Here is a 17,434-nt window from a genome sequence, read left to right as displayed (position 1 = left end):
AGGAATGAGCAGCAGCAGAAAAGTTTCTTCCGGAGAGGGGGGGGCTTTTTATAATTTTTTATTAAAGGGCAAAATTGTCCATTCATAAAAGTTGCTGGGTGCACCAGCAATATTGCTGGGTGCACCTAGCATCTCCCTTCGACTTAGGTACGAGGCCCAGCCCACTACTAATGACCAAAAGTACCTTCCGAATTTGGTTGGCCGACAACTCGACCCGCAATTCTTCTTTCTTGTCCAACCCGACCCGTTTCAAACCAAACATCATTATTTTGTTCTTTCTTAAACCCTAAACCTCGGTACCCAGTAGGCCGCAGCAAGTGCCATTTTATTTTGCCCTACCTCCTCGATTCTAGGGTTTCAACAATGGCGCTGTTCCTTCTCTACGAATCCGCTTCGGGCTACAGCCTGTTCGAGGTTCACGGCGTCGATGAAATCGGCCAGAACACCGAAGCGGTTCGGAACTCCGTTTCGGACCTCAACAGGTTCGGCAAAGTCGTTAAGCTTCGCTCCTTCAACCCTTTCACTTCCGCTCTCGATGCTCTCAAACAGTGCAACGCCGTCTCCGAAGGTAACCAAACAAACACTCTCATACTGTTATTCTCTGCGCGTTTTTTAGGTTCTATTGAAGCTGTATGTTATAGGGATTCAATTCGTACCAAGTTTATTAGTATTATCATTATTTTTCTTATTTTTGGTTTATGCTTCGTTTGATAATTCTGTTTTTTTTATTGCGTTTTCAGTGTTTGCTAACATGCGTGATATATATTAAACATTCAGCAAGTAAAGTCTTGTTTGGATAAACTTTTCCGTAAGTACTTAAAGTAGGAGAAAATAAGAGTGTAAAATGAACTGGGCATCTCCAAAAGCGGAAAAAGCTGAAATGATAAGTTGATTTTAACTTATATTATTTTAACTTTTTTTATCGAGAAGCTTATCCAAACAGGGCTTCAGCCATGTTTGTAGGAGAAAATAAGAATGTAAAATTAACTGAGCTTCTCCAAAAACTGTAGTGATAAGTTGATTTTAACTTAGAGGAGAAGCTAAGTTCATTTTACCTTTTTTTTTATTTTTTTATGGAAACAGGGTTTAAGTATTAGTTGTATGTCTTGTTAACTTGAATTCTTTTTAATTTTTTGTATGTTGCTCATTTTTTTTTGAATGTTCAGGCATATTAACTGATGAGCTGAGGACTGTCTTGGAGACCAACTTGCCTAAAGTGAAGGAAGGTAAGAAGTCCAAGTTCAGTTTAGGTGTGTCCGATCCTAAGATTGGTTCCCAGATATCTGAAGTGACTAAGATTCCTTGCCAAAGTAATGAGTTTGTGAGTGAACTTCTTCGTGGTGTGCGATTCCATTTTGATACGTTTGTTGGTGATCTCAAGGTTAGTGTTTCCTCATGCCTCCTTTTGTGTTTCTGTATCCAGGACACCTGTATCTTATTTATATCACTAATTTATATATTGTTTTTGTGCTGCTTGATTTTTCACAGTCTGGAGATTTGGAAAAGGCACAACTTGGTCTGGGACATAGTTACAGCAGGGCAAAGGTGAAGTTTAATGTTAACCGTGTAGACAACATGGTTATTCAAGCTATCTTCCTTCTTGATACACTTGACAAGGATATTAATTCATTCTCCATGAGAGTCAGGTAGTATGTCTCAAATTTGAATGCTCAATTAATTATAGAATTTTCTTATTCAATATAATTTGTTTTCTTTGAGAACATTGTGAACTGGAAGAATTCATTTCTCTATTTGCTTTGTCAATTATGTGCAGAGAGTGGTATTCTTGGCATTTTCCTGAGCTGGTGAAAATTGTAAATGATAATTATCTGTATGCCAAAGTTGCAAAATTTATTGAGGATAAGGCAAAGTTGGCTGAAGACACGATTCCAGGCTTAACTGACATAGTTGGAGATGAAGATAAAGCAAAGGAGATTGTGGAAGCTGCCAAAGCCTCCATGGGTAGAATTCTCATCTTTTTGGGTTTAACTTTTGCTTCATTCTCAGTCTGAATCTTCTTTCTCTTGACGTTTTCAGGACAGGATTTGTCCCCAGTGGACTTAATCAATGTCCATCAATTTGCACAGAGGGTAATGGACCTATCTGAGTACAGAAAGAACTTATATGATTACCTGGTTGCTAAAATGAATGATATTGCACCAAATTTGGCCACTTTAATTGGTGAAGTTGTTGGTGCTCGTTTGATTTCCCATGCTGGTAGCCTCACAAATTTGGCAAAGTGCCCCTCTTCAACTCTTCAAATTCTTGGTGCGGAGAAGGCTTTGTTCAGGTTTTTACTCCACCTTTTGTTTTAAAGATTCTTAAATTTTGAAGTGCCAATTTGTTCATTGAAAGTTAGAAACTAAGTCTAAAACTAACAATGAATTTGTAGAAGTGAAACTGTAAGAATTTGGTATTTCCATTGTTTAGGTTGTTTTGTCTGGACCTCAGCTAAAATACAGACATTACTATTCCTTGTGCACTCACTGCTATTTTATAATGTCTTTGCCTGCTTTATTTAGGGCATTAAAAACAAGAGGAAACACTCCCAAATATGGTTTGATATTCCACTCTTCTTTTATTGGTCGGGCATCTGCCAAAAATAAGGGCAGAATGGCTCGATATCTTGCAAACAAATGCTCAATTGCATCACGGATTGACTGCTTTGCTGGTTTGTTTCTTTCATATTCACTTTAGCAATATCTCATGGCTGTACATAGCACTTTGTCATGATTTAGCTTTGTACCTCAATGCAGAAAGGGGTACTACTGTTTTTGGGGAGAAACTGCGTGAGCAAGTTGAGGAACGACTTGACTTTTATGACAAGGGAGTTGCCCCTCGCAAGAACATAGATGTCATGCAGGCTGCTATTGAAAGTGCTGAAAACAAAGGTAGGGATGAAGAGATCCCCTTTTATGGCTTTCCCCAAAACATGAAAGATATAAATTTGGTTGTGAATGTAAATGAACTTATATTGGCCATTATATGTTGAAACTTTTTTTTTTTTAAATTGCTGAGACTATTGTGGAGAGTTAAGTTTGTTTTAAAGTTGAGAAGCTTATATGTTGCAATTCATACTTTGTTATATGTCTTGGTGTGGAAGCTGATGTATTCTATTTGTTGCAGATACAGAGATGGAAACAGAAGCACCTGCCGAAGTTTCAGGCAAGAAAACCAAAAAGAAGAAACAAAAAGCTGCTGCTGCTGAAGGTGATGACATGGCTGTAGATACAAATGGTGATGCTGTGGAGGATCATAAATCAGAGAAGAAGAAAAAGAAAGAAAAGAGGAAATTGGAACAGGAGATGGAGGTCGACGATCAGGCTGAAGATGATGGTGCTAATGGGGTCACAAGTGAACAAGAAGGAACAGTGAAAAAGAAGAAGAATAAAAAGGATAGTAACGGAGAAGCTTTGGAGGCTGGTGGAGAGTCTAAGAAGAAGAAAAAGAAATCAAAAAAGAAGGATACGGAGTAAACTATGATGTATTGCAGCTTTAACTGTTGAAATCGAATCTTTTATGTTATAGTTTTGGACAATGTTAAATTTGCTTTGTACTTTACCAGTTGCTGCACCAGTATAAACTTTATGTTGACTTGTCATTTGGCATACAAATTTTGTCCTAGCAATTTTCCGCGTAATTTCAGTATTGGAAAAGTCTATCTCAATGTTTTTAATATACTCTTTTTTAACTGTTTAATTGCATCACTCTGGGACAATTTAAGCAATTGAACATAAAGTTTTTATTAAAAAAGGAAGTATTATTGAAAAAGTTACAAGTTTACTTAATGATTTTATTTTACTTATAATACTTCAAAACAGATGCATTATAGAGTATTTGGTTTGAGGCAATGTCTTGTGTTTTATTTATTTATTATTTTATGCTCGTCACTTCGCCTTAGACTGCAAGGGCCAAGGAGTTTGCGGGCCTCTTAACCCAGTGTAATCTAAATTCTTTCTGCAAATTTATCCAAGACATCATTCACACTAATATGAAAAGGGTGATAACGCTCAGAAGTGAACACATTTGTTAAATAGATGTGACTGAAGTCACGTGTAAAGATTATTGGACTCTTTAATTCAGTTTCTTATGTGAACTTTTGTAAAAATAAAATAAAAAGTAACATAATAAAGTAAAAATAAAAAAATACTTAAAATCGAAACCATTCCTAATTTACTACAAAATCTTTTGCGCGTTTCAAACCAAATGATTTACACTTGTTTAAGAACTAGGTGTGGGCCTGGGCAAAAGCATGGTCAATGTAAAAAACAGTAAAAAAAAAAAAAGAGAAAGAGAAAAAAAAGAAGAGAATTAGAGGAGGGTGCAGTAATACATGGCAATAAAATGTGGTAATGACACGTGGATGAATAAATTAAAGGTTGGACAAATTTATTAATACTAATGATGAAAGGAACTTAGCTTTTATTTTAATATTAACCAATCCTATTTTGAATAATCATCAACAGAGGTTGAGAACAGTGAAAAGTGCTAATATCTCATCTCAACTAAAAGAGGCTTTCACATTAATATCTAACTCTTTAATCCTACTATAAATAAAATTATAAATGTCTGTTAAGAATTAAATTAAGAACTTTTACAGTTTTGCTCGTTGCAAGGGTTACTGTAAAAATCTGACAATTTCAAAAACTTCAGATGTCAGCTGCGTAAAAACCTTCAAATGTCTCTTTTGTGTTTAGAGAAAAACCTTCAAATGTCCTAGAAAAACTGAAATTTATCTTGCTATCGAGCTAATAATATGTTATCAATCACTAACAAATAAATTAAGCTTAATTGTTTCTTTTATTATTATTTTTCCGTTCCTTTAGACTGTATTTGATTTTAGTTTTTTTAGTTGATTAAATTTCTCTTTTAAAATTAAGTAAATTTAACCTCCATGAAACTATTTATAAATTAAATTATTTTTTGATAAAATCAAAACATGGAATTTCACTCAACATAAAAATAAAATCTAAAAAAGCTCTCTTTAAAATTATCTTGTAAAATATTTCAAATCCCATTAACATTTTACTAAATTTCTTATAAAGTTACTTATAAATTTTAAAATTATTTTCTAACTCAAATTTATCATAAACTCCTAAATATGTAGATAAAAACAATAATTTGAAAATTTTTAAGTAAAAATTTGACAAAATGAATAAATTTAGTTAATTTTTAAAATAAAAAACTTAACCAACTTAATTTTTTCCATAGAAACTAAAAAATCACTTATAATTTAATTATAAAAAAATTCGAAATACAATTAAACTAACTACTATTCATTTAACTGTTATACTTGTATCAAAAGTATACAATTTCTGTGGGTAAAAGAAGCATCTTTAATTAAAAAGGAATACTAAAGAGAACATAAAATAAGATTTGTTGGTTAACGGCAACAACCAACTGGTAAACTGGGATTCAGATCCTCTACAAGTGAACATAGAAATGCACTGTATGGAGTTTCATCCAACGGCCACTAAGCTTTGAAATAGTACTTTTTTTCATACTATTACACAAACATTTGAATGGCCATGATTGCACACAGTTGGTTCACCAACTGTTGGCGATCTGAAACAGATGAAAGAATTCAAAAAGAAAAAAGCGTCTGCGTCTTTCATTCAAACTGGTATATAAACAAAATAATTAATTTTATATCATTTAATCTTTTTTATTACGAGTAAGATTATTTTTAAAATGTATTTCATTCAAACTTATTATTATAAATAAAAATGAATCAACAAAATAAAAATAAAATTAAATAATGATATTTTAAAACAATAGTATTAAATAAAATAAAATAAATTTATTTATATTTAAATTCAACATACAAGATTATTTTTTTTTGAAATATATAAATCAAAAAGGAAATATAAGATGAGTGCATATCTTCTAGGTTGTAAAGTATAATTGTGCAGTATTTGATAAAGTAAGTAAATTATTGATTAGTACAAACACTTGAATCATAGAGTTTATCACACTAGATTTATTTCATTTAACGTACAATTTTTAATTCATATGGATTCTGAAATAAAATTATGCACAACAGATTTAATAACCCGATTAGCTCCTTTACAGAAGGATAAACAAACGTTGATAGTCAATATAGTTGATTAAAAATTCTTTAAAAATTACTTTTAAGCTTAAAATTAATTAATTCAAACATAAATTTAGCATTAGAAAATAATGAGAAAAAAAAAGTTAATGCTCATTAGTTGTCTCTGAATATAGCTTACATGCGAAACCAAAATGTAACCAAATTCTCGTCAAGTCGAGAAACATATATAAGTGGATATCTAATAATGTAACCAATAAAATCTCATAACAAAGCTTAATAGTAACACACTTTCTGGCAAGAGAATGAGAATGATGAATACTTTCTGACACTTAATTAATTCCTAATTTATTAATCGAGTTCAATGTGTTTTTTTTAAGTTAACATTTAGAATTTATATGAAATTAAAAAATATGAAAATTTAATCTAGAAAAAAAATGTTAAAAATCCTTTTTTGAAAGGTGCAAGGTTAAAGAATTCATTTTTTTTAATCGATACTGACACAGTTACATTTTAATCTCAAATGCTTCGAAGAGTGCCAGTGGGATTGTTTTTCTTTTTGAATAAAAGATATGTAATATATAATTTGAAGAGTATAAATAAGTGTCAAAGTTTAAATAAAATGGAAGTAACATGGATATATATAAAGAATGGATCTGGTGTAGTAAGGATTATGATTTAAGTGTTATATATATCAATAATTTGTTTATTTTACTAAATACTGCACCATTATATTTTAGAGGATTTACACTCGTATAAGATTTCCCTATATTTACACGTGAGAAAATGCAAGATAACACATATTTGATTTTTTTTAAAAAAAGAAATTCTTAGATCAGTAATAATTATATACCTAAGTAAAATTGGTTGTCTTTGATGCAGTCGTAGTCTTGACTTGACATAGAAAAACCAACCCAAAGAAAATATTAAATTAAAATAATAAAAACGGTTGAAAGGAAAACAGAGAAAAAATAATTAGAAAAAAACAGTCACCTAACATTTGTAGCTAAACAAAGGGCAAGAGACGGCGAGTTGAGTTTTGAAAGCGTGTGCGTGGGAGGGTCCGAAGTTGGAGATAGTGATTCTGGTTCTGTTCTGTTCTTCTTTCTACTCACAACAACATCAGAATCAGAAACAACAATGGCCAACACTAACTTGGAAGATGTTCCCTCTCTGGATCTCATGACTGAGCTCCTTCGTCGTCTCAAGTGCTCTTCCAAACCTGACAAGCGTCTTATTCTCATTGGTATCTATCTCCATCTCTCTCTATATATATTTTAAATAAAAGAAAATTTGACATAAAGTTGTCAGTTTTGTGCTCGCTGCTAATTCAGATCCGAAAATTCGAAAATGCTTGTGTTATATAGTTTGATGCTTTCGCACGCGTTGCGTTCGAATGTTGTAGATGCGGTTTTTAGGGTTTCCTTCGGTTGTATTTGCTGTTGCTTGAGTCATAGGGAAAATGCTGAGAAATTTATGTGATTTTTGGCTCTACTGTTGAGGATGGAGATACACTGGGACGATGTACTGGGTTCTTCAGTTACTGGAGGAGAAAATGAGAGACAATTTGCTTTTCGGTAAATGGATTTTTTGTTGTGTTTTTCGGGTGATTTTTTTTAAACTTCTTTTGAAGGATTTTAGGAGTATGTGCTTGTTGGTCTTATTCTTTGAAGTTATTGACTGGCTGGGTATCGGTGTTTGAACCCCAAGTAGTTCTGATTCATGCTTGTTAACTGATTAGTACCTGTTATTTGAATATGATTCTCTAATTGTGAATCTAAATTCTGCACGCGTCCATCCCTTAGAGAGGTTTGTGCGTGTGTTCTTTCAGGCTTGATAATTTTCAGACTAAGTAACGTAACTGACTTGAGCTGTGTGGGTTTGCTTTTAGACAATAGAGACCTGTACATTTGAGGCAAAGAATTTCTTATCGTGTGATTGGATGATAAACTAGTTTAAATTTGTTTATAACTTCCTGTTGAAATTCAGTGTATTTTTACATTCATGCTAACATTAGTTTGTAGATTTGTCCTGTGTACCATCGGTGGAAAGATGCTAGTCTGTGGTGGTTTTTTTTTTCTTTTTTTGATTTGGTTTCAATCAAGTGCTGTTGGTTTTGTCTCTAGGACTTTATACTCACTTGATTATCATTTAGAATTGTACTCCACTGTAGAGCCCATGCTTTCTCAGCGTGTTTTCATCTTTAATTGCTAGCAACTTTTCCCTATTAATGCAAGACTGGTCATTTTCTGACACCTACATGTTCTATTTGCAGACAGAAAAATGAAAAGCGAAATTGAGTTGCCCTGTTGAACTTTCAAATTGAATCTGTTTATGTCACAAGAGTTAAGATGGGAAATTTAATGTGTATATTTCAATAATCCTATTATAACAGGGAGGTTTCACCCATAATGGATCCTCATTCTCCTTTTTTAATGCTTTTCTTTTTATTTATTGTTTGAAAAAACAAGAGTGAAACACAATACTTCCATGTCTTCCATAAACTTTCAAATTGAACCAATATTTTGTGAAGTGATAGCTCCTGTTTCAATTGATGAGTAGCTCTTAGATTTGTATTGTTCCTCTGTGCTGCACTTAGGCTACTATTTTAATTTGATATGCTTCCATATGTCTTGCGCCAATGTTCCAAGTACTGACAAGTTAGTGGGGTAGGGTATCCTCATTATTTGGCTTGGTTAGGCCATTTAAGATTCTTGCTTTAAGAAATTACAGTATATATTTGAAATCGTTAAATATAGTTTCAGAAATTCAAGTGGAGTATAACTTGATAAAATGTTAATGCAGGCCCACCTGGATCTGGAAAAGGCACCCAGTCACCAATCATAAAAGATGAGTACTGCTTATGCCACTTAGCTACCGGTGATATGTTAAGAGCAGCTGTAGCAGCTAAGACCCCTCTTGGTGTCAAGGCTAAAGAAGCTATGGATAAGGTAAGGCCTGTTTGTATATAATCTCAACTGAGCATTTACCTTGAGAGATTGCTAACATGATAGTGTTACAATTTTTCAGGGAGAACTTGTTTCTGATGACTTGGTTGTTGGCATTATAGATGAAGCAATGAAGAAACCATCATGTCAGAAAGGTTTCATTCTTGATGGTTTTCCAAGAACTGTGGTCCAAGCACAGAAGGTATGACATTGTTTTTGACATCTGAGTTACTAAGTGTGTTTCTTTTGTTTGAAAATTGGGCTTGTGCATATATAAAAACAGAATTACTTGATTATATGCACTGTTTTACATGCTGTTCATCTACATCTTTTGAATCTGTCTTTTCTTTATTTGCAGCTTGATGAGATGCTGCAAAAACAAGGAGTTAAAGTTGATAAGGTGCTCAATTTTGCAATTGATGATGCAATCCTTGAGGAGCGAATTACTGGTCGCTGGATACACCCATCCAGTGGCAGAACTTACCATACAAAATTTTCCCCTCCAAAGGTTCTTGGTGTTGATGATGTAAGTCTGCATCTTTATTTAAATCCTGCATAATGATAGTTGCTTAAACATGACTTCTACTTATAGGTGCTTTAGCATTTATGAGAGTTCTGTAAAATCTTTAAGTATTATTCAAACTTGAATATTGTTTAGATGTCCAACATTGACTAGGAATATAGCTGTGCACTTTTTACAAGACTTGGGGAATTCTCCACCCTAGAATGAGCTCTTGAGATTGAGTTAGGCAAAATTCCTTTTTAATATGGTATGAAAGCCTATGAATAGTCTGAATGTTTGGCCACTCACAGACGTGTAGTGACACACGCTTAAAGCTCCTGTCTAGTCTTGGGTGTGAGAGGGGGATGTTAAGGTGTCCCATGTTGGCTAAGAATATGGCTATAATACTCTTAATAAGACTTGGGCTGTCCTCCCCCCTTGAGTTAGTATTTGGGGTTGAATTAAAACCTAGTTCTTTTTTAATAAATATAATGAGGTGCCACACTTTTTTGTTAAGATGTTTTATTGGGAAATGAATTTGATTTTAGGGCACTGCTGAATTTAATTGCTGGCAGTAATGATAATCTATAAAAAAAAAATTGTTTCTTTTTATTTTTCTCCTTTCCCATTTTTGATGAATAGAAAGTTTAGGAGAAGTGGAGGTTGCCCAATTTTAAAGGTTAGGACATGCCACAAGCTTTGTTATGGCAGCTTAAGGAAACACTAGCCCTTAACACTTTCATTGTCGAATTTGTTTTCCTCAGGTTACTGGTGAACCACTTATCCAGCGCAAGGATGACACTGCGGCTGTTCTTAAGTCAAGACTGGAGGCATTTCACAAGCAAACCGAACCGGTATGATTTTGAATTCTTTTTACTAATGGGTTTGGATTCTCTTATGTTGAGTAACATGATATGGTCTTGTTTGAGACAGACACAATTTTGATTAAATCTAATTAGAATCATATGAGTATAGCCAAGTAGTTATGATATCCTTGTTTGATTAAAAATGTCTCTTTTTTAACACCTCCATATTATGGTTCTCAACGAAATGAGAGGATCTAAATTCTTTTTTTACTAAACATGTTCAATTTGAAACTTTCGTAACAGAGTAACTGTCAACAAGATAACGTGATGTAATCTTGGTTTGGTTGAATGTTTATTTAAATTCTCTCACCATTTCATTAAATTTCTATCCTCATCGGTTCTTTGTGTGTTTTGATGGTTTACCTGTTTTGTTTTTAGAATTTTCTTTGTAATTTCATGGCCTTGAATGAATGTTTGTGCATTGAACATGCAGGTTATTGATTACTATTCAAAGAAGGGCCTTGTTGCTAATCTTCATGCTGAGAAACCACCCAAAGAGGTGACAGTTGAAGTGGAGAAAGTGCTGTCTTAAATGGAGATCACCCTTCGATCCTGGGGCTCGAACCGCAATTGTTCTTTTTTCGCTACAGGAAAACTTTTCGTTGCCAATTTGTATTTTAATATACTCTGAAATCCGCTTACCTTTCAGCTTTACTGCAAATGCCGGCTGTTCTCAAACCCACATTCGAAGAGCAACTTTGATGAATAAAAAAGTCGAGTGAATTTGAATTTCGGTCTCTTTGCTTTTTCTGCATGAATTTTCACTCGACATTTGCAGGTGTTTTCAAACCCGTGAAACTTTTGATTTCATGAACTAGTTGGCAAAATTTGAGCTACTTATTGTGGGGAAGCATTTGTCTGCTTTTGATGGTGTGAAATGAAATTTTGCAAGAAATAATTGTTTGGTCTTTGTTTTTCATGATTTTGTTTCTATATATGTTTAATATGAAGTGAATAATAAATTTTACTGTATTTTTAATTTGAAAATTTTCAAATTTTCAAATATTAATGTTTTTAACTAAAACAAGTTTGATGATACTGACAACCAATCACAATCACAGTTCATGGAATGTGACTTTAAGGTTGTTAGTATGAATTTATTTTTTTCCCTGATAAAAATGCATTATGAACAAAGTTATAACAAGATACTAAATAATTCATGAAGATTTTGTATAAGTAACCTGAAAATTGTAATTTTTTGATTAATTAGCTTCTCCCTGACAATGAGTTCGACTAGCAAGTTGAACATTTTGCACACAACAATGAAGTTGGATTCTGAATTATTAGAATTATACACAAATCAAATCATACACGTCTTGTTCAAACGAACATAATAGTATTTCATAGCTTCAGTATTTCTTCACCAGCCTCCACAAGGCCCCACTGTAATTAAGGGATATAAATTATCATCACCACAGGATTGTCAATACAAAAAACAAAAATAAAAAAATCTCATCATTACAAGAGGCTAATTCCCTTGAACTTCATCAAATTATACACCAATGGCAGTGTTAAGAAGACACAAATTGAGCGCTAATATCACTTCAGCACCCTTGGTGGACTTCGCCATCTATGTAACAGCATGTGTCTCTTTTCTCAGCAGCTCCACAAGCTTCTAAACCCTGCTTCACCATAGTTCAACTTGCAATCCACTGCCTAAACTCATAATTCCACCTCTGGTTAAGATTAAACGTAGGAGAAAAAAGAACAAGACTCGATAGCGCCCAATTGAACAGCGCAGCCAAAAGGATAGGAACAAACCATTGTAAATGAAAATAGATGGTACAGGAAGGATAAGAACATACCAGAGCAAAAATCCATCATCTATTACTAAATTGTCCTGAATTGTACGTACATCATTTTCACCAGCACAAGAGTGGATGCATTTGTTTCAGTAAAGGAAAAAAAAGTCGGGTAATGTCATACCTTCTCAGATCTATACATCAATTTGCCACTTCTAATCTAATTTATAACAAACAAGAGCCTAATGAAGTCCATTACCCTGTTCCTTGCAATCATATATCATTCTTTTTATATGATCATTGACAAGGTAAGACAAAGTCGGAAATAATGACAGTAAAAAAAGCATTGTTCTTGGTATTTCATGCATCCAGCAAGAGTACCTGTACTATCACTGCCAAGAAGGAAAAATTGGCTTGAAATCAGATTTGGGAAGAGGGGCTTCATGGAACCAATCATGAAGGAGGGCATCTTCTGCTGTTATCCTCTGCAAGAAGTAAAACAGTTTTAATTTGAATTCATGTCACAGAAAACAAATAAGAATTTATTCAATGAATTATATATACCTTTTCAGGGTCATAAGTTAGCAGCTGCTTCAACAAGTCAAATCCTTGCTCAGATAAAACTGGCAAACCATAAACGATGCAGCTGGAAACTTCTTCCTTAGTGTATTAAACCTGAAATATCAATCAAACAGTTGCAAAGTGTAACGGCTTTATAAACCATAACACAGAGTTCTTATCAAGAAGAAAACGAGAGAAAACATGCTTACAGTTGCTTAACAAAATTTGCTTTAGCCCCAGGTAATTTGAATAATCCTGGCCAAATTTTCTCATCAGGCGTACCAAGGGTTGGAAAAATCTGCAGACATTTGACAAACAAAGAAGTTGTTTACTATAATAGCAGAACTTTCAATAAATAGATGATAAACCAAGTGATTTTAGTAATAATAACCTTATCAAGTTGTTCAAGTTCACTTTTACCCCTGAACAGAGTTTCCTTGGCAATTAATTCAGCCATTATGCAACCCACTGACCACATGCCAATTGCTGTTGAGTATTCTTTAGCACCCAGCAAAATTTCAGGTGCTCTGCACAAACCAATACAACAATAATGAGTTGTGACATATACATTTCTCTACCAATATGATTGAAAAATCACAAACCAGATACATCTAGAGATAACTTCAATGAAAACTAAAAAATAAAGAAAAATAAGTAAAGGGCTGATCTAGAAAAATAAACCCTACATGAAAGAGATATTTGACACCTTCAAGAAGTTGCCGTACCAAGGATTTAATTTCACTCATGCTAAAGGGATGCTTCTTAACCTCCGTCAGCCCCTTCAGGTCATACTCCATGTGCTCCATTACCATAAAAGTACCATCAAAATCATCAACAACAACTACTTCTTTAACATTCATAATGGAGGGATGATTAAAAGACAAGAAAATGTTTACTTCTCTCAAGGATGACATTGGAAATCATCCCTCTCTATGTTCATCACCTTCTTCAATGCTACTAGTTCTCCGGTCTTCTTATCCCTAGCCTTGTAGACAACACCATAAGTTCCTTCGTTTATTTTCTTAATCATCTCAAACTCGCACACACTTCTGCAACTCAACTAAAAGAAGTTGAGAACAGTGAAAAGTGCTAATATCTCATCTCAACTAAAAGAGGATTTCACATTTAATATCTAACTCTTTAATCCTACTATAAATAAAATTACAAATGTCTGTTAAGAATTAAATTAAGAACTTTTACAGTTTTGCTCGTTGCAAGGGTTACTGTAAAAATTTGACAAATTCAAAAACTTCATATGTCAGCTACATAAATAAAACCTTCAAATGTCTCTTTTATTTTTACAGAAAAACCTTCAAATGTCTTGGAACAACTAAAATTTATCTTGCTATCGAACTAATAATATGTTATCAATCACTAACAAATAACTTAAGCTTAATTGTTTCTTTTATTATTATTTTCCCTTCTTTTAGACTATATTTGATTTTAGTTTTTTTTAGTTAATTAAATTTCTCACTTTTAAAATTAAGTAAATTTAACCTCCATGTAACTATTTATAAATTAAATTATTTTTTGATAAAATCAAAACATGGAATTTCACTCAACATAAAAATAAAATCTAAAAAAATTTCTCTTTAAAATTATCTTGTAAAATATTTCAAATCTCATTAATATTTTACTAAATTTCTTATAAAGTTACTTATAAATTTTAAAATTATTTTCTAACTCAAATTTATCATAAACTCCTAAATATGTAGATAAAAATAAAAATTTGAAAATTTTTAAGTAAAAATTTGACAAAATGAATAAATTTAGTTAATTTTTAAAATAAAAAACTTAACCAACTTAATTTTTTCCATAGAAACTAAAAAATCACTTATAATTTAATTATAAAAAAAAATTCGAAATACAATTAAACTAACTACTATTCATTTAACTGTTATACTTGCATGAAAAATATACAATTTCTGTGGGTAAAAGAAGCATCTTCAATTAAAAAGAAATATTAAAGAGAACATAAAATAAGATTTGTTGGTTAACGGCAACAACCAACTGGTAAACTGGGATTCAGATCCTCTACAAGTGAACATAGAACTGCACTGTGTGGAGTTTCATCCAACGGCCAATAAGCTTTGAAATAGTACTTTTGTTCATACTCACACAAACATTTGAATGACCATGATTGCACACAGTTGGTTCACCAACTGTTGGCGATCTGAAACAGATGAAAGAATTCAAAAAGAAAAAAGCGTCTGCGTCTGCGTCTGGTAACCGCACCTACCCAAAGAAATTGATATATAAACAAAATAATTAATTTTATATCATTTAATTTTTTAATAGGAATAAGATTATTTTTAAAATAAAATTAATAAAATTTATTTATATTTAAATTCAAGATACAAAGATTATTTTTTGTTTATATATAAATTTAAAAAGGAAATATAAGATGAGTGCATATCTTCTAAAAGTTATAAAGTATAATTGTGCAGTATTTGATAAAGTTAGAAAATTATTGATCAGTACAACACTTAAATCATAGACCTTATCACACTAGATTTATTTCATTTAACTTACAATTTTTAATTCACATGGATTCTGAAATAAAATTATGCACAACAGATTTAATAACCCGATTAGCTCCTTTACAGTAGGATAAACAAACGTTGATAATCAATATAGTTAATTATTTTTTTTAAATTACTTTTAAGCTTAGAATTAATTAATTCAAACAGAAATTTAGCATTAGAAAATGATGAGAGAAAAAAAGTTATTGCTCATTAGTTGTCTCTGAGTATAGCTTACATGCGAAACCAAAATGTAACTAAATTCTCGTCAAGTCGTGAACTAGATATATAAGTGGATATCTAATAATGTAACCAATAAAACCTCATTTCAAAGCTTAATAGTAACACAGTTTCTGCCGAGAGAATGAGAATGATGAATACTTTCTGACACTTAATTAATTCCTAATTTATTAATCGAGTTCAACGTTTTTTTTTTAACATTTAAAATTTATATGAAATTAAAAAAATATGAAAATATTTAATCTAGAAAAAAAATGTTAAAAATCCTTTTTTGAAAGGTGCAAGGTTAAAGAATTCATTTTTTTTAATCGATACTGCCACAGTTACATTTTAATCTCAAATGCTTCGAGGAGTGCCAGCGGGATTGTTTTTCTTTTGGAATAAAAGATATGTAATATATAATTTGAAGAGTATAAATAAGTGTCAAAATTTATATAAAATAGAAGAAATAGCAAGGTAAATGAAATGGAAGTGATATATATATATATATATATATATATATATATATAAAGAATGGATCTGGTGTAGTAAGGATTATGAGTTAAGTGTTATATTAATCAATAACTTGTTTATATTACTAAATACTGCACCATTATATTTTAGAGGGTTTACACTTGTATAAGATTTGACAATATTCACCCGCCAGAAAATGCAAGATAACAAAGATTTGATTTTTTGAAAAAACAAAAATTGTTAGACCAGTAATAATTATATACCGTAAGTAAAATTAGTTATCTTTGATCTAGTCCTAGTCTTTGCCTTTGTTAGGAAATAAAATAAAAGGAATAAATGAAAAGAAGATATAAAGTCTCAAACTAAATGATAAAACATTAGTAACAGTAACTTTATGATAGAACATGGATTAATAATGTAATATAATATGTAATAAACACAAAAGATAATAATAATTTTAAGGGGAAATTTTAAGTAGTTTAAATTGAAACGCGCAAACGTTATTCTTAGAAAAAAAATTGTCTACACTACATTGATAGAAAAATCTGATTGTTCTCCTCTCCCATGATATGATAACCCGTTGGTTCTAATCGTGTGCAGTGAAAAAATCTCTGAACACCAGTGTTCTTGTTCTAAAAAAAATAATTTTTTATAAGAAAATGAAGAGAAGAAATTTAGAGAAAAAAACAAATTATTTTTCGCTTGTGTTTTTAGCTAAAGAATGCGAAAGATATATATATAGGCATAGATCCTTTATACAACGATACAAATAACTCAAAGTAAAAATACCACATTGAGTAAACGTTGTTGGACACCAACATGCAGTAAAAAACCAAAACAGACGTAACATATAACAAACCAAATTGACCCACTAAAAGCAAAATCCTAAAAGATAGAAATTCTAGTATTACATAACATATTCTAACACAAATATTGTATCTTATAAAAACAAAATTAATATAAATAATATATTTTTATAAAATTTAAATTATAAAACAAATATTTACTAACATTCTCCCCATAATTTAAAATTTTAAAAGGTTATAAAAAAACACATTTTGTATGGAAACATAAAAGAAAGAAAGCATGTGATACTGTGTTTTAATATAAGGAACCTTTCGGGTTTGAGTCTCATATCTAGTGTTTATAAACTTTCATCCGAGAAAGATGTAGAGACTTAATTTCTTGAACTACATCTTCTTTAATTGGACTTTAGTACACAATCCCTACAATATTGATGTTTATTTAGGTTCTAATAAGTGATTGCGCGTAACACAACTTTGCACATGTATCTTGTTTCGTGAGTATCACTTAGATATTAGTTCATATCTCACAGTGGCGGCCCCACCATCACACTCACTAGGTGAATCCTCAAAGAGTTATTTATAACCCCCACCCCTACAATAATTGTCATGGGATCCATTAAGAGGTTTTTTTTACACAAAAAAATCACATATGTAAATACCTCAACCTTAATATTGCAACAATTTATAATACAGATCGTCATAGGAATGAGAAACGGAACAACTTTGCAAAATTTTATTTTGGTGT

The 17,434-nt window shown here is 31.8% G+C and overlaps 2 protein-coding genes and 1 pseudogene across 2 annotated transcripts; 2 read left to right on the top strand and 1 right to left on the bottom strand.

Moving 5' to 3' along the window:
- The first annotated feature begins 257 nt into the window (after window positions 1-257).
- On the top strand, window positions 258-3,601 carry LOC100794470 (nucleolar protein 56). The gene is made up of 8 exons (XM_003525646.5): window positions 258-568; window positions 1,167-1,381; window positions 1,489-1,646; window positions 1,775-1,962; window positions 2,038-2,290; window positions 2,523-2,671; window positions 2,757-2,891; window positions 3,127-3,601. The coding sequence occupies exons 1-8, from the start codon at window positions 364-366 to the stop codon at window positions 3,474-3,476; spliced, it is 1,653 nt and encodes a 550-aa protein (XP_003525694.1). The 5' UTR covers window positions 258-363; the 3' UTR covers window positions 3,477-3,601.
- Window positions 3,602-7,016: 3,415 nt separating this feature from the next.
- On the top strand, window positions 7,017-11,094 carry LOC100791848 (adenylate kinase 4). The gene is made up of 6 exons (XM_003525644.5): window positions 7,017-7,295; window positions 8,855-9,000; window positions 9,080-9,199; window positions 9,356-9,523; window positions 10,264-10,353; window positions 10,799-11,094. The coding sequence occupies exons 1-6, from the start codon at window positions 7,190-7,192 to the stop codon at window positions 10,895-10,897; spliced, it is 729 nt and encodes a 242-aa protein (XP_003525692.1). The 5' UTR covers window positions 7,017-7,189; the 3' UTR covers window positions 10,898-11,094.
- Window positions 11,095-12,258: 1,164 nt separating this feature from the next.
- Window positions 12,259-13,528, bottom strand: LOC100789369 (cyclin-dependent kinase G-2-like; annotated as a pseudogene).
- Between the last annotated feature and the right edge of the window lie 3,906 nt (window positions 13,529-17,434).

Source organism: Glycine max, chromosome 5 (genome assembly GCF_000004515.6).
Source record: "Glycine max cultivar Williams 82 chromosome 5, Glycine_max_v4.0, whole genome shotgun sequence".
NCBI classification, from domain to species: domain Eukaryota; kingdom Viridiplantae; phylum Streptophyta; class Magnoliopsida; order Fabales; family Fabaceae; genus Glycine; species Glycine max.
This window is presented reverse-complemented; position numbering and strand designations above follow the sequence as displayed.

Bases quoted from the DNA above. Each gene is read 5' to 3' on its own strand.
- LOC100794470 (XM_003525646.5), top strand. From the start codon at position 364: ATGGCGCTGTTCCTTCTCTACGAATCCGCTTCGGGCTACAGCCTGTTC. The intron at 1,963-2,037 runs GTAGAATTCTCA...TGACGTTTTCAG, and splicing joins AGCTGCCAAAGCCTCCATGG to GACAGGATTTGTCCCCAGTG. The intron at 2,892-3,126 runs GTAGGGATGAAG...TATTTGTTGCAG, and splicing joins TGAAAGTGCTGAAAACAAAG to ATACAGAGATGGAAACAGAA.
- LOC100791848 (XM_003525644.5), top strand. From the start codon at position 7,190: ATGGCCAACACTAACTTGGAAGATGTTCCCTCTCTGGATCTCATGACT. The intron at 7,296-8,854 runs GTATCTATCTCC...ATGTTAATGCAG, and splicing joins CAAGCGTCTTATTCTCATTG to GCCCACCTGGATCTGGAAAA. The intron at 10,354-10,798 runs GTATGATTTTGA...TTGAACATGCAG, and splicing joins TTCACAAGCAAACCGAACCG to GTTATTGATTACTATTCAAA.